At 41.6% G+C, this 27,408-nt stretch overlaps 1 protein-coding gene across 1 annotated transcript in view; it reads left to right on the top strand.

Annotated features, from left to right (window-relative positions):
• CSMD1 (CUB and Sushi multiple domains 1) overlaps window positions 1-27,408 on the top strand; it is a 2,896,277-nt gene that overhangs the window by 1,054,046 nt on the left and 1,814,823 nt on the right. Inside the window, exon 5 of the mRNA XM_030195161.1 lies at window positions 9,428-9,635. Within this exon, the coding sequence (XP_030051021.1) occupies window positions 9,428-9,635 (208 nt within the window). The remainder of the gene's footprint in view (window positions 1-9,427; window positions 9,636-27,408) is intronic.

Below are 27,408 nucleotides of genomic sequence, written 5' to 3'. Positions count from 1 at the left end.
TTTCCATGGAGATTTTATCTGTTTTTCTTGTATCCTTTTTTTTTTCTTCTACCCAACTGTTTTCTTTTTCTTCCACAAACTGATGGTTTGGTCATAATAATATTGTCTTTTATATTTTATATGTTCCCACCTTAAAACATTTTTTGGAAATTCAGTCTATATATCCAAATAGGGAAAGGGAATGGGATTTGATATATTGCCTTTCTGTGGTTATAATCAAAGCAGTTTACATATTATATTCCGGTACATATTTTGTGCCTGGATCAATAGTGGGATAATTTGTCCAGGGTCACAAGGAGCAACAGAGGGAATTAAACACAATCCCCCTGGTTCATAGGACCCTGTACTAACCATTAGGCTACTTCTCTTAATTAGGTATTTGTGATAGATAGATAGATAGATAGATAGATAGATAGATAGATAGATAGATAGATAGATAGATAGATAGATAGATAGATAGATAGATAGATAGACAGACAGATGAAATAATACTGATCTGAATTAGCTGGCCCATCTTGTTGATGAGCAGAGTAAATATGGTCCTTTCGTAGTAACTTTTACTAAGCCTCATAGGCGCCTACACACACCCAACACACATCAATTTTGAGTTACCGCCCAGCTACCCTGTGACCCTTGTGGTAATTTCATTTTTGATGTGTGGCTACTACGAGCCCTGGAAAATAATTTTTCTTTTCTGACAAGCAGCAAAAACCAGCGGTAATTGTCATTCTACCCATTTAGATGATTACCGCATGGTTACTGCGTGAGACCTTACCGCTAGGTCAATGGCTGGCGGTAAGTTCTCAGACCTGAAATGGATGCATGGCAATTTTCATTTTGCCGCATGTCCATTTTTGGCAAATGTTTTTAAAAAAGGTATTATTTTACAGGTGTGCTGAAAAATGATTCTGTGTGCCCAAAACACTACACTACCACAGGGCGTTTTCCAGCATGCCTTAGTTAAAGGGCCCCTAAAATTTTTGTTTGGAAAATGGTAAGGTTCCATTCTATGTGTTCCTTATATTAACTGGTTAGAAAAAAAATCCAGAATTGTCTCCATCCTTAAAGGTAACAACATTCAAGCACTCCATTTTAAGAATTATGACACCATATCTATTCAGGTTGTTATTAAATACTAGTAAAAAAGGCCCGTTTCTGTTAGAAATGAAACAGGCGCTAGCAAGGTTTCAGAAAGAGCGTGTGTGAGAGATGGAGCGTGTGTGTCAGAGAGAGAATGTGAGAGAGAGACAGAGTGTATGTGTTTGTGCGAGAGAGAGAGAGTGTGTGAGAGACAGTGTTTGAGAGACAGTGTTTGTGTTTCTGTGTGACACTGTGTGAGAGAGAGGGACAAAGACAGTGAGTGTGTGAGTGAGAGTGTATGTGGCAGACAGAGAATGAGTGACTGCGTGTGTGGTGTGAGGAACCCCCTCACCCCCTCCCTCTCCCCTGCCCCCTTGCAGCCAGGCATGTGCAGCGACCATCCTCTCCCCGTGTTCCCCCTGCAGCCACCCATGTCCAGCATCCCCCTGCAGCCACCCATGCCCATCAACCCTCCTCTCCCCCTTCCCTGTCTCCCCTGCTCCCCCTGCAGCCACCCATGTGGTCTCAGCCCCCCCCCCCAGCATCTCTCCTGTCCCCCTGCAGGCACACATGTGCAGCGTCCCTTCTCTCTCCCCTGTCCCCCCTGCAGCCAGCCATGTCCAGCGACCCTTCTGTCCCCCTGCCCCCCCTGCAGCTACCCATGTCCAGCGACCCTCCTCTCCTGTGCATCCACCCATGTCTGAGGACACTCCTCTCCTTTTTCCCTGTTCCTCCCCTGTGGCCAGCCATGTTCATCGACCCAGCTGTCCCCCCTGATGACCACCAACCCTTCTGTCCCCCTGCCCGCCCTGCAGTGTCCGTCCTGTATCCCCTGTCCCCCTTGCAGGCACCCATGTGGTGTGTGGAGCCCCATCCCTATCTCCCTGTTCCCTGCCCCCCCTGCAGCCACCCATGTGCAGCGACCCTCCCCTCCCCCTGCTTCCTTCCAGCCACCCATGTCCAGTGAGACCTCCATTCCCCCCCAGCCGGCGCAGCACCCAAAGAAGGCCCCTTGTCCCCCCCTTCGTGCATCACCCGACCCCCCACCGTGGCACATCACCAAGCTCCTCCCCCCCTCATCAACCCCCTCGCCACCCGCAACCGCTAATACAAACTGTGTCCAGCGGCTGCTGCTTCTGCTATTCAGCAGCAGCAGCCCATACATAAAGAAAACCAAAAAAAAAATCCTCCTAAAACGCACCTCCGTTGAGAAGCATCTCACATTGGCTGAAGTCTCAGCATGCGCTCCTCCTCTCCCCTCTGACGTCTCGGCGTTTTCTCCGGGGTCTTCCGGCAGGGGCACTGACGTTGAGGGGAGAGGAGGAGCGGCTGCAGAGATGTCAGCCAATGTGAGATGGTTCTCCACGGAGGTGCGTTTTAGGAGGTTGTTTTTTTGTTTGTTTCTTTATGTAAGGGCTGCTGCTGCTGAATAGAAGCAGCAGCAGCCGCCGGGCAGAGTTTGTATTAGCGGTCGCGGGTGGCGAGGCAGTCGATGTGGGGGGGAGGGGCTTGGTGAAGCGGTGGGGGAGGGGTTGGATGATGCGGCGAGGAGGGAAGGGGGGTAGGGGCTTTCTGATGCCCCATTGCACGGGTTGTTGTGACGATGCAGCGGGGGGGCACTTAGAGGTGCACCGTCGAGGCTGTTTGTGTGTGTGTGTTTGTGTTTGTGTGTGTGTGTGTGTGTGTGTGTGTTTCTGTGTGTTTGTGTTTCTATGTGTTTGTTTATGTGTTTGTGTTTCTGTGTGTGTGTGTGTGTGTTTTTTGTGTGTGTGTTTTTTGTGTGTGTGTGTGTGTGTTTGTGTGTGTGCATTTGTGTGTGTGCATTTATGTTTGTGTTTGCATGTGTGTTTATGTGTTTGTGTGTGTGTTTATGTGTGTGTGTGTTTATGTGTGTGTGTTTGTGTGTGTGTGCGTTTGTGTGTTTGTGTGTGTGTTTGCGTGTATGTGTGTTTATGTGTGTGTGTGTGTGTGTGTGTGTTTATGTGTGTGTATGTGTTTGTGTTTGTGTGTTTGTGTGTGAGTTTATGTGTGTGTGTTTGCGTGTGTGTTTATGTATGTGTGTGTGTGTTTGTGTGTTTGCATGTGTGTTTATGTATGTGTGTGTGTGTTTGTGTGTGCGTTTATGTGTGTTTGCGTGTGTGTTTATGTGTGTGTGTGTTTGTGTGTGTGTGTGTTTATGTGTGTGTTTGTGTGTGTTTGCGTGTGTGTTTATGTGTGTTTGCGTGTGTGTTTGTGTGTTTTTGTGTGTGTGTGTGTGTGTGTTTGTGTGTGTTTGCGTGTGTGTTTATGTGTGTTTGTGTGTGTGTGTGTGTGTTTGTGTGTGTGTTTGTGTGTGTTTGTGTGTGTGTGTGTTTGCGTGTGTGTGTTTGCGTGTTTGTGTGTGTGTGTGTGTGTTTGCATTTGTTTGTGTGTTTGCGTTTGTGTGTGTGTGTGTTTGCATGTGTGTGTTTGCGTGTGTGTGTTTGCGTTTGTTTGTGTGTTTGCATTTGCGTTTGTGTGTTTATGTGTGTGTGTGTGTGCGTTTGTGTGTTTGTGTGTGTTTATGTGTGTGTGTGTGTGTGCGTTTGTGTGTGTGTGTTTGCGTGTTTGTGTGTTTGTGTGTGTGCGTTTGTGTGTTTGTGTGTGTTTATGTGTGTGTGTGCATTTGTGTGTGTGTTTATGTGTGTGTGTGCATTTGTGTGTGTGTATATGTGTTTGTGTGTGTGTTTATGTGTGTGTGTGCATTTGTGTGTGTGTTTGCGTGTGTTTGTGTGTGCTTGCATTTGTTTAAGTGTGTGTGTTTATGTGTGTGCGTTTGTGTGTGTGTTTGCGTGTGTTTGTGTGTGTTTGCGTTTGTGTGTGTGTTTGCGTGTGTTTGTGTGTGTTTGCATTTGTGTGTGTTTGTGTTTGTGTGTGTGTATATGTGTGTGTTTGTGTGTATTTGTTTGTGTGTGTGCGTTTGTGTGTTTATGTGTGTGTGTTTATGTGTGTGTGTTTGAGTGTGTGTGTGTGTGTGTGTTTGCATGTGTGTGCATTTGTGTGTTTGCGTGTGTGTTTATGTTTGTGTATTTGTGTGTGTGTTTATGTGTGTGTGTTTGTGTGTGTATGGGTGTGTTTGTGTGTGCGTTTGTGTGTGTGTGTTTGCGTTTGTGTGTGTGTTTGTGTGTGTGTGTGTTTATGTGTGTGTGTGTTTATGTGTGTGTGTGTTTGCATGTGTGTGCATTTGTGTGTTTGCGTGTGTGTTTATGTTTGTGTATTTGCATGTGTGTTTATGTGTGTGTGTTTGCGTGTGTTTGCATGTGTATGGGTGTGTTTGTGTGTGCGTTTGTGTGTATGTGTATGTGTGCGTTTGTGTGTTTGTGTGTGTTTGTGTGTTTGTGTGTGTGCGTTTGTTTGCGTGTTTGTGTGTGTGTGTGTTTGTGTGTGTGTGTGTGTTTGTCTGTGTGTGTGTGTGTTTGTGTGTGTGTGTGCGTTTGTTTGTGTGTGTGTTTGTGTGTGTTTGTGTGTGTGTTTGCGTTTGTGTGTGTGTGTGTGCGTTTGTGTGTGTGCATTTGTGTGTGTGTTTGTGTGTGTGTGTGTGCGTTTGTTTGCGTGTTTGTGTGTGTGTTTATGTGTGTGTTTGCGTTTGTGTGTGTTTGCGTTTGTGTGTATGTGTTTGTGTGTGTTTGCATTTGTGTGTGTGTTTTTGTGTGTGTGTGTGTGTTTGTGTGTGTGTGTGCATTTGTGTGTGTGTGCGTTTGTTTGTGTGTGTGTGTGTGTGCGTTTGTGTGTGTGTTTGTGTGTGTGTGTGCATTTGTTTGTGTGTGTGTTTGTGTGTGTGTTTGTGTGTGTGTTTATGTGTGTGTGTGTGCGTTTGTGTGTTTGTGTGTGTGTGTTTATGTGTGTGTTTGTGTGTGGGGGGGGGGGTTGCGGGTGGCTTTTGTGGTTGTGTGGTTGGGGAGTTTGCCAGCAGTCTGTAGTGATTCCTAGGCAGGGGGAGGAGTACGGAAATACTCCCCTGCCTGGGTCGTTTGTTGGAGGGGGTTGCCAGTTGGTAGGGGTGCCTTTATGGATCCCTTTACTCTCTGTGTTCCGCCCTCGAGGGCGGGGCAGAGAGACATGGTGAGTTGGATGGCTTCACCACCATGAACTTACGAACTGTTTAGGGATTTTGCAGATGGCTTCAGCAGGTTGTCTTCAGAATGTTGAGGTAGCGTTTTATGTACAGATGGGGCGTGGCTGAGGGCGGGTCTATGAGTGAGGGTGACTGGTCCTAACCTATGAAGACTACAGGATTTTTGTGCTTCTCTGCCTTGGAGTGAGCTTCTCTGCCTTGGAGTGAGCTTCAGAACGTTCAAGGTGGGATTTATTAATATAGATGATAAATTAGTGAGGTTTTTATTTTCCACGTAAAGGAAGATCAGAACATGTGTATTATCTGAATATTTTTAAATGGAAGACCACATGTCAGAAACATTCCTGACTTTACTGCCATATATTTAGCTGCATAGGAATCAGATTGTCAAACTCAATGCACATGGGTACATTGTGTTTGAAAATCACCTTCTTGCATGTTTTCAAGTACACATATTTCTTTGCATTAAGAAGCTTGTTTTAAACTCTACTCATAAACAAATAAGATTGTATGAGTTTATTTGTGCTCTTTGGAACAACAAAAACACAGGTAGTTGGCAGATATATGCATTAGTAAGTTCACATTCAGGGGTCCTTTTACTAAAGTGCACTAACAGATTTAGTGGTCCTTTTACCAAGTTGGGGTTAAAGGACCCCTGCGGTGGCGATGGCGTATGGGTTTGCCGCATGCTGAGGCCCCCTTTTATTGCAGCGGGTAAAAGGCTTTTTTTTAAGGAAATGGCCGTGCAGTAAGTTAAACACTTGCCATACATCCATTTCATGGGGGAGCCCTTACTGGCACCTATTTAGGAAGGGGGTAAGGACTCCCGTGCTAACCTGATGGTAACCAGGCAGCGCACAGCGCTGCACAATTACCACAGGGTAAGCCCCCAACATTAAAAATGTTTTAAAAATTCTGAAAAAGTAGAGTAACTAAAACTCCTTACAGCTGATGCACAAACCAGAATTTATTCAGAGTTCTTCTAAAACATGGACGACGACCCAACACGACTCATGTTTCGGACTGTTCAGCCCTTTAAAATCCTCTGAAAAGAAGCCGCTGGGGTTTTGGTGTTTGCTGGAAGGTTTTATGAAGTTCTGGGGATTTTAAACCTTTGATGACTAGTTTTGGAAATACATATTGATTTACTATTTCCTAGACCTCTGATGCAGGCCAATTAGGCCGAAACACGAGTCATGTCGGGTCATCGTCCATGTTTTAGAACAACTCTGAATAAATTCTGGTTTGAACATCAACTGTGAGGAGTTTTTGTTACTTTACTTTTTCCTTTTTTCTTGGTGCCCCCTTTTTTAGTAGAGTTGTTTCCTTCTGTTTGTGACTAAAAAAAGTCTGATGCATTGGAAATGGTGTATGGTGGGGACAGGCACTACTGCTGGGCTCCTGTGGTAGCCTGGTGGTAGTGCTAAATTGGCACATGGCAAACCCACAGAAGGCTTATCACACCTTTGTAAATGGGCCCCTTAGTGTGCACTAAATGCCAACCAGCCCATTGCATACCTATGGGCTTCTTAGCATTTGACACACACAAATTTATTTGTTTATTTATTTACTTATTTTATTTTGACATTTATGTCCCACATTTTCCTGAACATACTCGATTTCAATGTGGCTTACAATAAATAAAACAACAGGCAAGGTTTATAATACCATAAACAAAATAACAAGTAAGAGCAGAGTGGCACAAACAAAATACACATAAGAACTAAATAATAAACCACTGATGACCAGTTACAATCTAACACACTCCATCAATGGAAATAAAAAGCAATAATACAAAATCATAGAAAGGAAAATAGGATAATATCTTTTTTATTGGACTAACTTAATAAAATAAGGTATCATCTTATTTTATTTTCTCTGTTTTTGTTTTATTTCTATTTATTATCTTTAAAAGTGGACTAACACGGCTACAACATCACTTTCATGAATGAGTGGAAACCTCTCAAAGAGGAAAGTATAGTGCCTGCTAAGTACAGTTGTGCACCTCAGTAAAAAGACTCTTCAGTTTGTTAGCACACCTTAACAAATTTAGTGCATGCAAAATAAAATTTAATATTCATTAACTTAAGCATACATTTGACTTGTGCATATTTAAATGTTCTAATGTGCATTAGTAAAAGACATTATTGAAATGAATGTGTGACATACACTGTAAAAAGAGACCCAAAGATCAGAAAAAAAGCCCCAAACATAAAAAAGTGGTATATCAGTGGTAGTTTGCAACAGGAATAAGAAAGACTTTGAAGATGTAAATTTTATATGATTTTCCAAAGTTTAGTAGAAGGCAGTATTATTTTAAATTAGAATATCCTCATCATAATAACATAAGAAAACAATAGATTTGGGACTGAGTACATCAGGAATTAAAGATCACTTATTTCATTTAACATGAGCATTCACACCATGCTCTTGGCTTTCACAATACTTAGCACAGGATATACCAAGGTTACAGCTTTATTTGATCATCATAAAATCTGAATCATATAGTAGGAATATGAAACAGAGCACTCACAAAACATCTCTTCCCAATTTTACTCCCCACTCACAAAGACTCCATCAACCCACAGCCCACTAGGCCACTTAGGGGTCTTTTGCTAAAGCTTAGCTTGAGTTATCTGCAGCAGGGCCCATTTTTTCTTATGGGCCCTGCAGCAAATAACTCGAGCTAAGCTTTAGTAAAAGAGGAGTGGAGGAGTAACCTAGTGGTTAGTGCAGTGGACCTTGATCCTGTGGAACTGAGTTCAATTCCCACTGCAGCTCCTTGTGACTCTGGGCAAGTCACATGACTTAACTCTCCTTTGCCCCTCGTACAAAATAAGTACCTGAATATATGTAAACCACTTTGAATGTGGTCCCAAAAACCTCAGAAAGGCAGTATATCAAGTCCCATTTCCTTTTCCCTTTCCCTAAAAGACCCCCTTAATCAGTTGATGACAACCTTGCTGCACTGAGGTATCAAATACCTTGTGGAGATTGACTATTTTCCATACCCAGCAACATAGAACAGTGACTCACATAAGGTCCCTGTCAAGAGATGTGCTCAGCTAAATTCCCTTCTAATCTCTTATGTCGGGGAGAGTGGTAAAACTATCATGTCCTTTAACCCTTGCTAAAGCAGCAACAACATATGCCACCTCAATCAAACCACACACCTCCTGCCATAGGTGAGGGGTGGACAACTGCTCACCTCACCACCTGCTGTCCACCTGAACACACATAAAGTGGCACTCCAGACTCCCAGCCCATACTTCCCTGGTGGTAGATAATTAGGCTGCTATAGGTCCTGCCCCCTTTGGCACCCAGTACCAGCTCTTTTTAGCCTACACCCCCCCCCCCCAAATAATGTTAAAGGAGAAAGAGAAACAAGTCAGCCACATTAAATTGTTCCCCACCACCACCACCATCACTACCACTAATTTCTTGAAATGGGTGGGCGGTCTTTAACAGGTATAGCTTTGTTCTTGATTAATTATCCTTCAAAAAGTTTTGGAATGAATTCCAATTGTTTTCTAGTAATGAAATATGTTTGAAGCTTAAATAATACTTATTCTGAACTTGTTTATAAAAGTTTAATGATAATATTGTACACATTACCTAACCCTAAAATACTCAGAGAATCTCTGAAAAGATAGAAAATCAATACTAAAGCAGCACTGTAAACAACTTAATGCAAACTCTGAAGTCATTTTTGTCATTAGTACACTTCCATTCTAGGGTCATTTTAGTTGAAGATCAAAGAGCTAATGAGATCTTTTCTTGGGTTTATATTTTATGTGTTTTATCTGATGAAAGTAACTAGATTTAGTGCTTAAGAATGAATTTTTTTTAAAAAGGAGAGCTTTACCTATTAGTTCTTCTTTCTGTATGTGCCATTCCATAAACATTAAGGAATATCCATCAGCACTGAAAAGCCTGAAGAGAATTCATGAAAATGTATACTAACTTCTTGCAAGCAAAAGAACTCAATAGTCTCGAAATCTGTGAATCTGAAATGTATGCTGAAATGAGTCAGCACCAAATAATTTAAATTTCCACTTGTAAATGTTCCATTGATCCTTAATGCCCTCTGACATTATACAGTGAAGTTGTGAATGCCAGCTGGTGCCAAGAATACTCAATTTTCTTTGATTCAACAGCCGAGTTTATTCTCAATGTCTATTTTATTTTATTATTATTTTTAAATAACACTTGTTTTTGGACTACATCTACTCAATGATTTTGTGTTTATATTAGCTGAAGGAGCCTGTGGTGGAACTTTACGTGGAACAAGTGGAATCATTTCCAGCCCCCACTTCCCTTCTGAATATGAGAATAATGCAGACTGCACATGGACCATCCTTGCTGAACCTGGAGATACCATTGCTTTGGTCTTCACAGATTTCCAGCTAGAAGAAGGATATGATCTCCTAGAGATCAGTGGAACTGAAGCACCATCAATATGGCAAGTAAAACATAAAACAGATCATTCTGTTTTATGATTTCTTTCTACATTTTTGTTAGTGGTCTCAGAAACAAAGAAAAGATATTGTGAACACGCGATCAAGAACAGATAAAAAAAATTCAATCTGAAATAGAAATAATTGGAGGATGACTAAGAATTCTGTAGAAGGGTCCTTCACTGTATAGATTAATTGTTGGTAGAATACTTGCTTATGAGGTGGTGTATTTTTTTTTTTTAATTAGCTACACTCAAGAATAATTACTACTAAAATGTGAACACTGTGTCATAGACATGTATATATATGTTTGCACAATAAATCAGCTTGAAGAGGACTTCACAGTGATGCAGAGAGAGTTCACCATTCACCATATATATCTCCTAGTAACCTGTATGGATTGGCCACTGTTGGAAACAGGATGCTGGGCTTGATGGACCTTAGGTCTGTCCCAGTATGACAATACATATGCACTTAAACATTACAATCTCCAATAAAGTTAGACACCCATTCTTACCCTCCTGTTTACTAAACCACACTATTGGCTACTGTGCACTAATATCGACACAGCCCACTCAGTGTGACTTAGTAAACAGGGGAGGGGGGGGGGGGGTTAAATTTTTGAAAGACCATCAGAAGCGCCCATCTCTAACATGCAGTCAAATATTGCTCATTGCAGTCAAACCAACCACTACTTATGTGCCTATAATCGTCATCATTCCTTAAAACAGTTTTAACATGTCAGCAGTGGGTCCATGCACATAAGTTAAGTGAGATGATGATTAAAAATGTTTAAAGACTGATGACGATCATAAGCACATAAGTAATAGTTGGTTTGGCTTTAGTGAGCAATGTTTGACTGCATGTTTAGATGAGCACTTCTGATGGTCCTTCAAAAATGTAAGATAGGTGTCTGACTGTTTTTTTTGGAGATTGTAGTATTAATATGGTAAAACAAAAGTGTGTGTATATATATATATATACATATATATATATACAGTATATACACACACTTTTTTTCTTACCAAATTCTCACATCTGGCTGATGTCATCTGGTGGTCCCGGGCAGACACTGACTATTGAGTACAGTAGAAACTTCTAGCAGCACCCCACCGTTCATGTGCTGGTGCCTTCTCACCCAATGATCGAGTGCGGGTCCTCCAGTGTTTGTTTTCCTGCAGAGTTGAGAGGGTGTGTTTCTGTGTTCTCTCCCTCACACTGCGTTTTGCTACAAGACTTGTTTGTGCCTTTTGCATGCATGTTTTTTGTTTTATTTTTCAAGTATTTTTTCTTCTGTTTCTATTATTCCCTCGTATTTTGTTAGATTTTTCAGCTCTTCTTTATTTTCCAGTATTGCTGTGTGGTTAGGTCGCAGCCCCATCCTCAATCTTAGCACTGCCCCTGTTTTATCTGTTCAATACTGAGGAGTTTAATTTAGCCAAGATTCCTTTTTCAATGTCACAGAAGACCCTCCTCCGTGGCTTCAAAAGGTGCACCAAGTGTAGATGTGTGATCTCTGAAATGGACCTATACAATTTTTGCATCAGGTGTCTTGGACCAGATCATGATCCCTATGATTGTTTAAAAATGCATGTGAGAATTCAGCAGGTGTTGCTGGCTCAAATGGACACCAAACCCAAACCAAAGATAGAGGTAAAAAAAAAAAAAAAAGCAACCTATGTGTAATCCAAGCAGCAAACCAAGAAGTAGAGGTAGACCAAGAAATCATCACAGTTAGGGATCAATAATAAAAGGTGTTTTTATTGATCCCTGGCTGTTAAGATTTCTTGGTTCACCCTACTTCTTGATTTACTGGCGAAAATGGAGCATCTTTTTGCCTCCACAAAGGCTGGCCTATCAACATCAGCACCAGCGGCATTGTCATCCATGGCTGCATCAACTTTTGCATTCACTGGGAGTACACCAACATTGAGTGGGTTGTCATCTGCCTTGACACCAGGTGCTAGTGGCAAGGCTCTGGGATGGGTCAGCATCGGACCAAACACCAAGGATGTGTCTGGATTCAGCATCGTCCTCATCGGTATTAGGAGATTGAGGCTCTATGCTTTGGTGGAAGCCCAAGATGCATAAGCAGCAGTATTCCTCGAAGCATGGTACTGGGAGCACCAGGACATCAAATGATCTGATACCCGAGAAGCACTGATGCTAGGAGGAGCACTCCCCCCCTTAGAAGAGGTGCTGGTGCCGAAGTCACTGAGCGGCACAATTACCTCTACCAGTACAGCACCAACATCTTCTCAGGCTGCCTCTGCCCTGGCTCCCAATACCTTTGCGGATGCCCATATTTGATGAGTGGTTCCGCAAATATGCTCTGTGAGGAACTGGTGCACTTACTGCAGGGAGCTCCTGCTTTGGCCATGAGCAGAACCTCTCTGAGGCTCCATCAGTGCTAGTGCTCAGATCTTTGATACTAGTACTTCATAGGGTATCAAGGTCAATGTCAGGGTAGGTCATACCATCTTCTACATTGGGGAGGACGCTTCCTCAGAGTCTGAGGGCAGGGCTGCACCTTGAAGTTCATCAAAGTGTGGACAGTATAGACTCATTTGTCTGCACCTGAGGAAGGTGAGTCTGATTGGGACCACTTTTAGGAATCAGATGAGGATCCACATTATTTCTCAAAAGAGGATTCATATGGAATTCTGTTTGATCCCTCTCCTTCTCAAGGGAGACAAAAATCTCTACCTGAGGCACTCTGTTTCACCATTTTTGTGAGGGAGATGGCTGTGGCTGTCCCATTTAATTTGGAGATGGCCAGGAAGGTGGATTTGCAGTATCATATCCAGAAGGCTCTTGAATTTGAAAAGGCTCAGTTGCTGTACAGATTCCATGGTGATCAAATCCACTCTCAAATGGGCCAAACGTTCTCTGTTTCATGCTTTGGTGCCCCTAGGATTGGAGACCAGAGCCTTGGATTAGCCTGGGAAGAAGACTTCTCAGGCCTTGATACATTAGTGGTGGGATGCTGCTAGAATTTTCTACTGTACTCGCTAGTCAGCGTCACCCAGATGTTAAATAACCATCCTGTTGTCCTCGGTGAACACCAGCTACAAGTAACTATCTTTGCTTTGTAGGTTTAGGGGCCTTTTACTAAAGTTTAGTGTGTACTAAGTGCTGCTTACCCTATTTTATACCTATGGGCCATGTTGCACTTAGCACACACTAAAGTCCATTAACACACACACTTAGTTTTAGTAAAAGGGCTCCATTGTCTTATTCATTAGTGACTACTGTTTAGAATCAAACATCAATGGTTTAGGGCTTCTTTTACAAAGCTGAGGTAAAACAGGCCATGCAGTGGCGTTGGTGCATGGATTTGCCAAGGCTTCTTTTTGTAGAAGGTAGAAAAAAGGAAATGGCTGTGTAGTAAGTACACACTTGCCATGCAGCCATTTCCTGGGGAAGCTCTTACCACCTCTTAATGAATCTCGCACTAACCGAGTTGTAACTGGGCTGTATGCGGCGCTGCCCAATTACCGCCGGGTAAGCCCCTTGTACTAAAAATAAAAACAGGTTCCCATCATGCCGAAAATGGCATGTGGTGGGGGTGGCACCAATAATAGGAATTCTAACTCATCACTACTTACTTGTTATTCTGACTGTTTTCTTATATACTGAATTGATTATATCTATTATGTTACACTTGTTCTTTATGTAATAACCAATTGTTTCTTTACTCTTGAATGGCACTTGCCATAATGGAATATTGTAAGCCACATTGAGCCTGCAAATAGGAGGGAAAATGTGGGATACAAATGCAACCAGTGGCGTTCCTAGAGGGGCTGTCACCTGGGGCGGATCGCCAATGCGCTCTGCCCCCGGGTGCCGCGACCCCCCCCCCCCCCCCCCCGATACATCGTGACCCCCCTGGTGAAAGGACACTCCCCACCCCAGCGAAATAACCCCCCCCCGGGTACACACCGCTGGGGGGAGGGGGTGCCGCGCACCGGTCAGCGTCGTTCGTTTCCATGCTCCCTCTGCCCCGGAACAGGTTACTTCCTGTTCCGGGCTGAGGGAGCATGGAAACGAACGACGCTGACCGGCATGTGGCACCCCCCGCAGCGGCATGCACCCAGGGTGGACCGCCCCCACCTTGGTACGCCACTGAATGCAACAAATAAATAAATAATGATAAATACAGAATGGATATGCATACTTCTTTTACTGTCAGCCTACAACACTAAATGATGCATTTTATAGGAGTTTGGCAAACAGTAGGTCATGTATTCAGTAGTACTATGCATTTAAGTAGAGCTGATGAAGAAATGTTTGGGAAGTGGCTGACACCACTACTGATCAGTTCAAGTCTGCTATTTCCTTCACCTAAATGGATGTTATCTGGAGAGCAGCTAAGTTTTGCCCCTCTCGTGATAATTGGGTCAGCCCTCAGACTACCTCTAACCTCACATCTCTACATATAAATAAATGTAAGCCTTGACTTGTTACAATGTGGTGAATGGATAAAGTTACTCAAACAAGTTGCAATATTAAAGACCTATGTAGTGGAAATCAGAGCCTTTTGCTTAAGTCTTTAAAGATATCAGGTTCTGGATTTCCCTTTGACAAATTTGCTAATATGTTTGTGAACGTTCTGATACCCATGTACCTTGCGCCTATAATTTCTCTATAGATTATGTGGTGGAAACTGTCTATTGAAATATTCCATAAATAGAAGTAGAGTTTTCTCACTATTGACTTACATCCCCAGGAAGGTCTACATTTAGCTGCTTTGTTCAGTACAGTTTTCACTCCAGGTATCTAACTAGCTATGGGAAGAAATACATAGTACATCTGGCCCTTAATTAGATACATATTACAAACCTCACATAAATGAACAAATGTCAGGAAGTTCAGTGATGGCTGCCATGGCAACCAAAACTCAGAAACCTTGTGTACTCTTATATAACTAGTTTTTTCTGCCATTGATTTTTATTTTCCCAAGCTTTTAACCCCATTTACATCTATAGCAGGAGTGCTGTATAGCTTATGAATGTCTTTTTTTTTTAAGTTTTGCATTTCTTCTCAAAATGCCTAATAGTAGAAGCAATTTGTGTAATTGTTTTCAAATTTGTTTCTTTGTGGAGTAGTAAGGCAAGAACAATTTTGTTCAGATGACTCAGCCAGGCCAGCCACTCATTTCAAATTCTCTGCCCCTGTCTACATTCCTTTTACAAATAATGCACTGTTAGATAAGTGTGAATTTGCAGGATAGTGCTTATACAACATGCTAGCATTTTTATGCATGGTTGAGCACTTACACATGAAAAGGCTAATATTCTAAACATTTACACACATGGGACCTAATTCTATAAATGGTGATGCCCCCCCCCCCCCCCCCCCCACACACACCGGCTAAGCACTATTCTGTAAAAGTTAGGCACTGTTATAGAATAGCACTTAGCATCAGGATTCATGCCTAACTTTAGGTGTGAGGATTTATACCAACTAAACCCTTGTGTAAATCTCCACGCCTAAATTAGTTGCAGATCCCCTTTATTCTATAACAGCATGCATACATTGCGTGAATGCCCCTGATCCACCTATGACCCTCCCATGGCCATGCCCCCTCTTTGGAGCAACTCATCAAATTTACATGCGACTCCCAGCACCTAAAATTGTGCACACAAATTGTAATTAGCACTGATAATTGATTATTAGCAACCAAGTATCAGTGCTAATTGGCTTGTTCAATTAAATTGCACAAATTGGGTGTGTGCCCAAATTTATGCATATATTTTTTAGTGCCATACATTAAATTTGGGGGATAGCCCTCATTAGGGAGGCAATTTAATTCCATAGGTGTATTTAGATGTATATCATTTGAGTGCATATACACATGTTATTGACAAAATTCTGCCTCAGGCTTATTCTGTAAATACTCACTTAACTACATAGTACATGTTCCCAGGGTGGATATAAACATAAGCAAAGCTTGGATGGCACTCAAACTTATGTGTGTAACTTGCAGAATGCTGGAAATTAACTGGGGATCTGCTGCACTTAGAGTTAACATTTACATCAGCTCAGCAGCTGGCGTAAGTGCACTTGTCTAAGTGCCTATACACATATGCATGTATACCCTACTTTCCTTTATAGATAGGTTCCAAGTATGTGCCCTCCAGTTGCCTAAATGAGGGCAAATCTATAAAGGAACACCTAGAATTAAGCACCTAGAGAGAGTCTATTTGGAGCCTATATTATACGGAACAGTAGGTGTATGCTTTCCCTTATAGAATTCTACGGTAACCAGTGATATATGTGCATATGTGCTTAAATGTAAACACTTATGCCAACCATAGAACATATGTAAATATTCACACCTACTATAGACACTGGAGATCTGTATGTAACTTACAGTATTCTATACGTTATAGGTGTAAATTTATGTTCTGCCATTATGCTCAGACTCCACTCATGTGAACGATCACCTGCAAACTACATACTATCAAAGCTATGCCCATAAGAGGCAATTCTTTACCTTGGCACCACCAACACTGAGGTGCCACAAGGCCACTTAACAGGTGCCTATTCTATAATGAGACCTAGGTGCCTATATTGCATTATAGAATAACTCAAGAAAACAAAAAAGAGAAAAAGCTTTCTATGGAAGGAATGTCAAAAGACAAGGAAGTAGGGGTGGACCAATAAAAATGAATCATAGATCCTTAAAAAAGATGTTGAGAAAACACTATTAAGAGATTATGGGGCTCATTTTCAAAACAAACAAACAAAAAAGTCCAAAAAAACGTCATAATGTGACATAAGGGTGTTTTTTTCTCTTAAAAGCATTCCAAGTTGTGATTTTCAACACCCCAATTTGAGATGTTTTGCTTCACATTCTGTCCAGATGTCAGGAGGGCGTGTTGGGAGTGTGTTTTAGGTAGGACCTGGATGGGACATGGGACATGGGTGGCACCAAAAGATAAATATTTTTCTGCAATAATGAAATAAAATGAAAATATCTAGGGTCAAAATTAAGACATTTTTAGTTAGATCTGTGACCAAAAGGTGGCCATTGTCAGTGACCTCCTCCCAGCCCCCTAGTATATGAAAGTGATAGTCAGGGGTGTGCTGGTAAAATTTTAACAACGGGCTCTCTCTCCGGGCATAACCGGCCTTGAAATTTGGGGGGGAATACATGCCTCTCTCTCCCCTCTTTTGTGCAGGTACGCTAGGCATACCTTTGTCGAGCCCCACCAGACAATAAATGGACTGCCATCATTTTCTGCTGCTTGTTTCTGGCTCTGAGCAGCATGATGGAACCTTCTTGCGCTTGCATGAAAAGTCCCAGCCTGATGCTCAGAGTCAGAAACAAGGAGCAGGGAGCAGCAGCAGTCTATTTACTTGGCTGGTGGAGCCAGCATCACTGCCAGCAAAGTAAAAGAGACTTCAGGAGGGGGCCCAAGCCCACATTTTGGGAGTCAGTTGTTAAAGTAGCCATGGGGAGGCCTACTTTAACAACCGGCTCCCAATATTCTTAAAAACTTAACAAACGGCTCTTGCGAGCCCGTGAGAGCCCACTCCAGCACACCACTGGTGATAGTACATACCAGGCTCTATGACAAATAAGTACCAGTATATACTATGTAAACTGCTTTGAATGTACTTGTAAAACACACAGAAAGGCATTCAGATATGATGGCCATTTCTATTAAAGCAGCAAACAGGTCCCAGGAGTAGCCTAGCAGTCAGTGCAGTGGACTGTAGAGAAGGTGACCCAGGTCCATATCTCATTCTAACTTGTGCACTTGTGGTGGAATGTGTGAGCTCTTCAAAAACATTAAATACCCAATGCATCTACATATAGGTGACACCTGCAAGCTTGAAACATATTGCAGTGATGTACAGTTGGGTACAGTAGGTTTTTGGTAGATTTTGGAGGGCTCACAATACACTATGAGGGGGTTATAGTGAGATGTGCACCTGAGACCTTTTATGTGAAGTTCACTGCAGTGCCTCGTAGGGTGCCCCACTGTTCTGCTGGGACTTCTGAGTGGCCAGTCTACTAAGAATGATGACCCTCAGATGTTTTACTTGGCGTAACTGCCTGTGACTAAATTTACTTGCACAGACAGGCGCTTGGAGTATTCTTTAAACCATGTTGTAATTTAGACTTATTCTAAAAAGTAAGCTTAAATTTAGGCATACTTTATAGAACACACATAAGCGTATGATAGGCATGATATATAGAATCTAGTCCAAAATTTCTAGAAAAATGCAATATTTGAACCAAAAACATAAACATTTTTCACCACTCGATGTTTGTATGTTTAACAAAACATCCAGAATTGGACTTAGACATTTATTGAAAATGCCTGACCATATATGGTCTTTTTATTACTGTTTTTAATATATAATTGCCATATGTGAAAGGTATTGTATAATTTACAAGAATTATTTTAATTTTGATACATAAAGACATGTATTTATTATTTAAATTTTATGTATGGCTCTCCCTCTTTGCTTTCTCAACATCTTTTAAAATTGCTGTGGGGTCCTTTGACTAAGTTGTGATAAGCACTAACATGTGCTTACTGCAACAAAAAAGGGCTTACTGTGGGTACGCTGTGGTGTTCCATGGTAATCTTTGTATGTGTGTATGCTAACCATGAGGTTAATGTGATTCTATAAACTACGCCTACATTTAGGCACAGTTTATAAAATGTGCACGTGCGCTGTTTTGTGACAAAAATTTAGGTGCACCCATTTAGGCTACCTAAAACTAGGCCTAAATACTTGCACCTAATTTAGGAGCAGATCAGGTATATTCCATAATAGTGCATAAAGTTTTTTTGAAATGCCCACAACCCGCCCATTCTACACCCATGGCCATGCCCCCCTTTTTGGCTGCGCACATTAGAATTTACATGCACCGCGTTATAGAATACGCCTTGAAAGCTGGGTGCATAAATTCTAATTAAAGCCAAGTAGTGCCACTAAGTGATCATTAAGTACCAATTATCAGTGCTAACTGGCTTGTTAATCAATTAAGTTGTGTGCGCGATTTGGCCATGTAGCCAAATTAGCACACACAACTTATATGGAATTTGGTGGTATAAGGATTAATGTTCTTTGGGATGGAGAATGGGTGGATCAAAAGTGGGACCAATACTTATGCTTGCATTTATAAAATAAGTACATATACACTTATTTCTACTGATATACCTGCTTAGAGTTATTTGTTCCTCAGAGCAGATGTAACTATGCAGGCGTTTTCAGGTAAGCTATTTTAGGAAGGCACTTATGCACATATGTTGCCTTTATAAATTAGGAAAACATTCACTTATATGCTTCAAGGGTGTAGGCACCCTTTCATAAGACTACCCTCTAGTTGCAAGGCAGCCCATGAATGTGTTGCTTTGGTTGTCTTTTTATAAATGAGCTCTGCAGTGGTTCAGGCTTGTTCAGGTACTAAAAAGGAAAATAAGACAATGCATTATAGCAAAAGGCTGAACAGTAGCCTCTGTCATCTGTAGCTTATTGGATTGGGGTAATACACTCCACATTTCTTTAAGAAAGAAGGGTTGCCATAGCTATATTCACACATATTCTAAATATAGAGTGTGAGGTAATTGGCTAAATGGCAATCCACACACAATGATCTGCATATAACATGTGAAATTATTCAGTACAGAGAAATCACTCAGCACTTAAAATTGCTTGTCGACTAAAAAAAAATAAAAGTCTCTCACTTTTTTCACATTTTCCAAAATGGGCATACAGTTTTGGGATACGTGGAGGGGCATAATCGAAAGAGGCACCCAAGTTTTCCTGAGGACATCCTTGCAAAACATCCCGGCAAAGGGGTGGGGAAACCCCTATTATCGAAACAAGATGGGCATCCATCTTTCGTTTCGATAATACGGTTGGGGACGCCCAAATCGCGAAATTTAGGTCGACCTTAGAGATGGTCGTCCTTGATTTTCGGCGATAATGGAAAATGAGGATGCCCATCTCAGAAACAACCAAATCTAAGCCATTTGGTCATGGGAGGAGCCAGCATTCGTAGTGCACTGGTCCCCCTGACATGCCAGGACACCAACCAGGCACCCTAGGAGGCACTGCAGTGGACTTCAGAAATTGCTCCCAGGTGCATAGCTCCCTTACCTTGGTTGCTGAGCCCCACAACCCCCCCCCCCCAAAAAAAAAAAACCCCACTCCCCACAACTTTATACCACTACCATAGCCCTAAGGGGTGAAGGGCGGCACCTACATGTGGTACAGTGGGTTTCTGGTGGATTTTGAAGGGCTCATATTTACCACCACAAGTGTAACAGGTAGGGGGGTGGGCCTGGTTTTGCCTGCCTGAAGTGCACTGCTCCCACTAAAACTGCTCCATGGACCTGCATACTGTGTCAGGGAGCTAGGTATGACATTTGAGGCTGGCATAGAGGCTGGCAAAAAATATTTTAAAATGTGTTTTTTAGGGTGGGAGGGGGTTAGTTACCACCGGGGGAGTGAGGGGAGGTCATCCCCGATTCCCTTTGGTGGTCATCTGGTCAGTTCAGGCACCTTTTTGAGGCTTGGTCGTAAGAAAAAATGGACCAAGTAAAGTTGGCCAAGTGCTCGTCAAGGACACCTTCTTTTTTCCATTATCAGTCAAGGACGCTCTTGTGTTAGGCATGCCCCAGTCCCGCCTTAGCTTCGTTTATGACATGCCCCCATGAACTTTGGTCATCTCGGCGACGGAAAGCAGTTGAGGACACCCAAAATCGGATTTTGATTATGCCGATTTGGACAACCCTGGGAGAAGGACACCCATCTCCCAATTTGTGTCGAAAGATGGGCGCCCTTCTCTTTCGAAAATAAGCCTGATATTGTCATAAATAGAAATAAAATAAAAACTTAGAAAAAAAATAAGATGATACCTGGTAAAAAGTGTGAAGAAGGGTGCTATATTGGAGAAACAAGCCAAATGCTAAAGACAAGATTTAATGTACATAGAAATTATATGAAAAATGCCAATGTCAACCAGGATGTCACCTTTGTGGGACAACATTTTACAAATAGAGAACATTCCATCAATGACTTTATGGTAAGAATACTAAAAAGAAACTTTAAGACAATCCAGGAACGTAAGACCTTTGAAGTCAAAATGATTAAATATTTTGACACCCACCAGACAGGACTTAAAGATCTGGGTTTTCTAGCCCATTATAAACCAAAAAATGCTACTGTTTTGTCACCTCCTTATCTACAATCCATCTCTCCCTGTCTCACCCACCCATCTCGCCCTCTGTTCCTCACCTAACCCACCACACCCTCTTCCTGTGAGACTGTCATTGAAATGTCTTTGTGTTTCACTTATATATACTGATGTTTGCAACATTTGCTTATTTCTGATCTAAGAAGAAGGGTTACCTTTGAAAGCTAATCAAAAAAAGTATTGTTAGTCCAATAAAAAAAAGGTATCATTTTCTTTTCTATATTTTTGTTTCATTTCTATTTATTACCTTTAAAAGTGGTCTAACACAGCTACCACACCTCTTTACTGTGAATACATATTAAATTATTTGGGAATAATAATCAGCTGGTAGTGCCTGCATATTCATTATTGGCACCTAGGGTACTAGAATATTCGGGCAGTCAGCAGCCTGCTGGGAGTTACCCAGGTACCAACAATATTCAGCTACAGAATGCAAATAGCTACCTGATTACCCTAGGACAGCCTTTTTGCTGTCATAAGCAAACTGGATAGTAATAAAGATGCTGCTCCAGTTCCGCCCTGACTTCATCCCTAGAACTCCATGGTACTAACCAGATAGTGCCACGTCAGTCTCCATGAATTTTCAGCACCACTATCTGGTTGTGTGCTGCTGCAAATTCAAGGATCACCTGGTTAGTGGGAGATGATCAGTTTCTCTTATTAGTGTAAGCTTTGTGAAAGGTGCACACTCTGCAAATAAGGCCCACTTTTACAGAAAAGTGTATGCTCTTTGGAAGAAAAATACAGGTGAAAATATCTAAAGTGTCAGGTTTCTTTCCTGTCTTGTGCAAAAATTGACACAAAACAATATTGGAGACACGTCCCCTGTCGTTTCAAAGAATACACATCTCTAATATCATGTGAAGCTTGATCCACTGCTAAACATTCAGGTTGACAAGTTTCATTTACATTTTGTTTTATTTACTTTCTTTACTTCACTTCCAGTATCTGGCACATATATCAAATCTACCTTAAATTGGGGATAGATATTAACTGGCCAATATTAAATTCCTCATGTATTACCACTATTCATGATGTATTGTAAGCCACATTGAGCCTGCAAAGAGGTGGGATAATGTGGGATACAAACGCAACAAATAAATAATAAATAAATAAAAATGATTTAACTGGCCAGAAACTGCCGCCTACTGGTTAAATCACTTGTTTGTGACTATCCAGATATTTTCAGTGGCACTTAACCAGGTATTTTCGCTGAACATGGCCTGACAGTGCCAAATTTGAAAGTGACTAATCAGGTTAAGTTCCGATATTCAGTCCCTCACCACATAAATAAACTGTATAAATTGGGCCATATAAATAGCAGTCCTGTCTTTAAGTAGTTTGGCTTAAGTGGTCAAGGGCTGAATATTGACTTAACTGGCTATCAGGTGAATTTTCGAAAGAGAAGGGTTTCCATCTTCTGACACAAATTGGGAAAGGGGTGTCCATAGGCGCCCGGTATAAGAGGCTTGGGGAGGTTACGCCTCCCCAGCCACAGCAGGATGGATCAGCTGTTTCTATAGAAATGCTAAATAGTAGTAGTAGTAGTTCTCCAGTGAGTCCAATCTTAAATAGCAGCAGCTGCAGTGAAAGCTGTCTGTAGCCTTTTGTAACCAGTTGTAATTTGATTACCTGCTGGGAGAGCAGAGCAGGGGGGGGGGGGGGGGGGGGGGGGTTGGCTGGACTTGTCCTAGGTTGCCATGGAGATATTTAACTAGGCTGAATTCCTGCACATGAGCACTTCATACCAAAGAGAGTTGCATTGACCCCTGAGATTTTAGAAGTGCTAAAAATAAGTTTTAAAAGTATTTGAAAGATCATTTTATTTTCATTATAGTGTTTGGAATATGTCCACTTTGAGAATCAGGTGCTCAACATTAAAAGTTTATATTTATTTACTTATGTATGGCATTTTATCCCACATTAAACATGAATTAGGATGTTTTGTGACTCTACATGAGAATTGTGATATTATGATCCCTTGTTTCATATTGTTGATGGTCTGCATTTTCTGTATGGGTCATGGTATGTTGGTGTATTGGGTTCTGCCCAGTGTTATATTTATGGTACAGTAAGGTTCTAGTGTGTTTTTGCACAAAGTTGTGCATAGTGTTTTGCAGTTGAGTGACTGTGGTTAGAATATGCTTTGAGCAACCACTTTATTCTTTGACATATGATACATATCTAATATCTAAATTTAATAAAAGGTATTAATTGTGACTTTTATTTTTCTTTATTTATTTTTTCTGTGTGTTATCAGACAATTATGGATTTAAGCTCCACCCCTGGCCCCACCCATAACCCTGCCCCTTTAGCCTCCCCAAACAGTTGGGCCACCGACTGCCTATGGGGGTGTCCTTCTTGCAAAGTCGCCCAAATCGGCATAATCAAAAGCAGATTTTGGGCGCCCTCAACAGCTTTCCGTCGTGGGGACGACCAAAGTTCACAGGGGTAGTGTCGGCAGTGTAGCAAAGGCAGGACTGGGGCGTGCTTAGGAGATGGGCATGGAAAAAAGAAGGGCGTCCCTGAAGAACACTTGAGCGACTTTATTTGGTCCATTTTGTTTCATGACCAAGCATCAAAAAGGTGCCCAAACTGACCAGATGACCACCAGAGGGAATCGGGGATGACCTCCCCTTACTCCCCCAGTGGTCACTAACCCCCTCCCACCCTCAAAAAAATCTTTAAAAATACTTTTTTGCCAGCCTCTATGCCAGCCTCAAATGCCATACTCAGGTCCATCGCAGCAGTATGCAGGTACCTGAAGCAGTTGCAGTGGGTGCAGTGTACTTCAGGCAGGCGGACCCAGGCCCACCCCCCCTACCTGTTACACTTGTGGTAGTAAATGTGAGCCCTCCAAAACCCGCCACAAACCCACTGTACCCACATGTAGGTGCCCCCCTTCACTCCTTAGGGCTATGGTAGTGTTGTACAGTTGTGGGTAGTGGGTTTTGGGGGGGAATTGGGGGGCTCAGTACCCAAGATAAGGGAGCTATTCACCTGGGACCTTTTTCAGAAGTCCACTGCAGTGCCCCCTATGGTGCCCGGTTGGTGTCCTAGCATTTCAGGGGGACCAGTGCACTACGAATGCTGGCTCCTCCAATGAGCAAATGGCTTGGATTTGGTCGTTTTTGAGATGGGCATCCTTAGTTTCCATTATCGCCGAAAACCGAGAACGACCATTTCAAAAACGACCTAAGGATGACCATCTCTAAGGTCGACCTAAATTTCATGATTTGGGTGTCCCCGACCGTATTATCGAAACAAAAGATGGACGTCCATCTTGTTTTGATAATACGGGTTGCTCCGCCCCTTTACAGGGCCATCCTGCAAGGACGCCCTCATGAAAATGTAGGCACCCCGTTCGATTATGCACCTCCAAATGTTAACCGGTTCAAAAAAACCTAGATATTCAGTGCCGAAGCTCGGACAGAGCCTGGCATTGAATATCCAGGAATAACACCGGTAGCAGGCAGCAAAACGCTCACAGCTGATGGCTGAATATCGGGGGTACGTTCTTTGGGGGTAATATTCAGCTGACTTATTTATTCTAATTGACAGGCAGGTATGACTGCTTTCTGAAGAATCAGATATATAGAAGTTTTGAAATGTCTAGCAGGTGCTGCTATATATGAAAATTTGAAGCCCTTACCTTATCAAAGTGAAAGAAATCCCAAAGCTCATACTTACTGGGTTTTAAAGTGCTTCTAGTTTTCAAAGTTTAACATAAGCGTATTTTTACTCATGAAAGTGATTCAAATTTTCATTTTATATCTTTAGCATTCCAATGAATTGTTATGTGTAATTTTCATTTAAATGTGCATTCATTCTGAAGTGAAGCATTTCAAGTTTTACATATCAATGTGTTTTTCTAAGCTTTAGCATGTGGATGGAATTTCTACTTCCTTTAACATTTCTTTTCTAAAGTTTCAGATTTATGGTTGAGGACTGGGATGAACTGGAACAGAATAATTTAATCTGTTTTAAAAAAAAAGTTCTGCTTTTTAAAAATCATATTGATAGTACTGTACTTTTTAAATGTGTCTGTGGGTTTAGGATTATAAACAACTTTCTTTCTCAGATAATGATTAGATGATATTGCATACCCTAATACGTTCTGATTGATTTTACTTATATAGAGGCTCATTTTCAAAACAAAATAAAAAAAAATGATCAAAAATGTCATAAGGTGGCAGAAAGACAGTTTTCTCTCAAAATATTTGTTGAAAATTTTGACTCTAATTTTAAGTGTTTTGCTCCACAGTTTATCCAAATTTCAAGGGGGTATGTTTTGGGTGGGACATGGGTAAGACAAAAAGATAGACTTTTTCTGCAATAATGGAACAAAATAAAAACATCTAGGGCTAAAATTAAAATGTCTATGGCAAGACCTGTTTCAATATTGACTGACTGACTAGACATGGCCCAGCATTGATTTTCCAGGGCTAATCTTTCCCACAATAGTCAATGTTTAAAAAAACATTGACTGCCACAAGCTGAATAGGTTCAAGTTCATTTATTTGATATACTGCAAATATATTGAAAACCTAAGAAGTTTATATATTATAAAAAAATGAGGGCAGAGGAAGTCAAATGAGTAACAGACTATCTACAAAAGACAAACAGAGATGAGAGGGACAGATACAATCAACAATAAGAAAGACAGGGGGGAGAAAACATAAGGGAAGGGAACAAAAAAGTACCAGCGCTAGGTCAGCAGCATTGAGAGAGGGGGAAAAAAAGAGAAAAGATTAAACAGATGTAGGAAAGGCAAGCGAGAAATAATAGGCCTTTAATAAGATTAAAAGAGGTTTCCATTCTAAGGCAAAAGGGAAGGTCATTTCAAAGGATAGGTGCTATTACACTGAAACACAAAATCCTGTTGGTATCCAGATACACCTGACAGAAGAAAGGAATAGAAAGAAGACAATGGTGTCATGATCGATGAGCCCTTTTAGTTGAATAAGGAATGAGATAAACCAGAAAGGAGGGACAGCCATGGAATTTGATCTGACAAGCAAGGTTAAACCCCTCAACATTCAGCTGGTGTTGGGCGAAACAGTGACTGCCTGACACCAGTGGTCAGACCAGATATTCAATGCTGGGCCATATCTGGCAACCAGCATTGAATATCTGGTTTCAGTTTTGAGCACGGTAACTTAACAGGTTAAGCCAATTTTCAGTGCTAACTGGTTAAGGGGCCTTTTTACCGAAGGGTTGTCAAGTGGTAACAGGCTTGCCAAGTGGCAAATTGGAGCTACAGCAGGTCTAATGGAAATTCCAGAAAATATTACTGCAGGAGGTTACCTGGCGGTAATTGGGCAACATTCTGGGGAAGAGGAAGCCTACTCCAAAAGGATGGACCCCCACCTTAACCGAGATATAACCAGGCTGCTAGCACTAACATTTAAAAGAAGATAGAGCAGCTTTTAAATTAAAACAGGGAGGGGGGACACCAACAGTTGTTCAGGAGTGCATGGTTCAGAGTGAGGTAACCTTGAAAGATACTATTATAATAGGATATTTAGGGAATCCTAATAGAGGTCTTTCAACAAAGGTGAAAGAAAGCCAGGAGTGTTTAAGGGTAGAACACAGCAATTGTTGCAAAATTATCCCTGTCAACTTGTAGATGCAAGGAAAAACACACTTTGAAATGTCTGTATAAAAATGCTAGAAGCCTAAAAAATAAGATAGGAGAGTTAGAGTATGTAGCATTAAACGAAGAGGTATATATAATAGGTATCTCAGAGATCTGGTGGAAAGAAGACAATCAATGAGACACTGTGTTACCAGGGTTGAAATTATATCACAATGATAGGGTTGATCAAATTGAAGGGTGGAGGGTTTGCACTGTCTGTTAAAGAAGGAATTGATCCAAATAAAATGGGCATTCTGCATGAAACAGACAACAATGTGGAATCCTTATGGATAGAAATTTCATGTGTGATAGGAAAGAATATACTCATAGGGCTATACTACTGTCCACCAGGCTAGAACGATCAGACAGATGAAGATATGTTAACAGAAATTAGAGAAGCTAGCAAATTTGGCAACAATACAATAATAGGTGATTCAATTACACCCAATATTGTCTGATTAAAAGCCACATCAGGGAGTGCTAGGGTGGTAAAATAAATGACTGTTTCTGGGAGCAACTGGTCCAGAAACTAACAAGAGGGATCTAGTCCTTAGTGGAATGCAGGACTTAGTACAAGAGGTAACGGTGTTGTGACCGCTGGGAAGAAGTCATAATAACATGATCATATTTGACTTAGTAAATGGAGTATAGTCACTAAGGAAATCTACTGAAACATCATTAATCTTCAAAAGGGTAACTACAATAAAATGTGGACAATGGTTAAAAAAAACCCAAAAGGCTCAGCTGCAAAGGTTAAGACATTAAATTGGGCATGGACATTGTTTAAAAATATGATTTTGGAAGCCCAGACCAGATGTATTCCATATATTAATAAATGTGGAAATAAGAGCAGATGAAAGCCAGCATGGTTAAAGGGAGAAGTGAAAAGTGCTATTAGAGCTAAAAGAACAGC

The sequence above is a fragment of the Microcaecilia unicolor genome, chromosome 3 (genome assembly GCF_901765095.1).
Source record: "Microcaecilia unicolor chromosome 3, aMicUni1.1, whole genome shotgun sequence".
NCBI lineage: Eukaryota > Metazoa > Chordata > Amphibia > Gymnophiona > Siphonopidae > Microcaecilia > Microcaecilia unicolor.
Note: the sequence above shows the minus strand (reverse complement) of the source record. Positions and strands in the feature narration are given on the sequence as shown.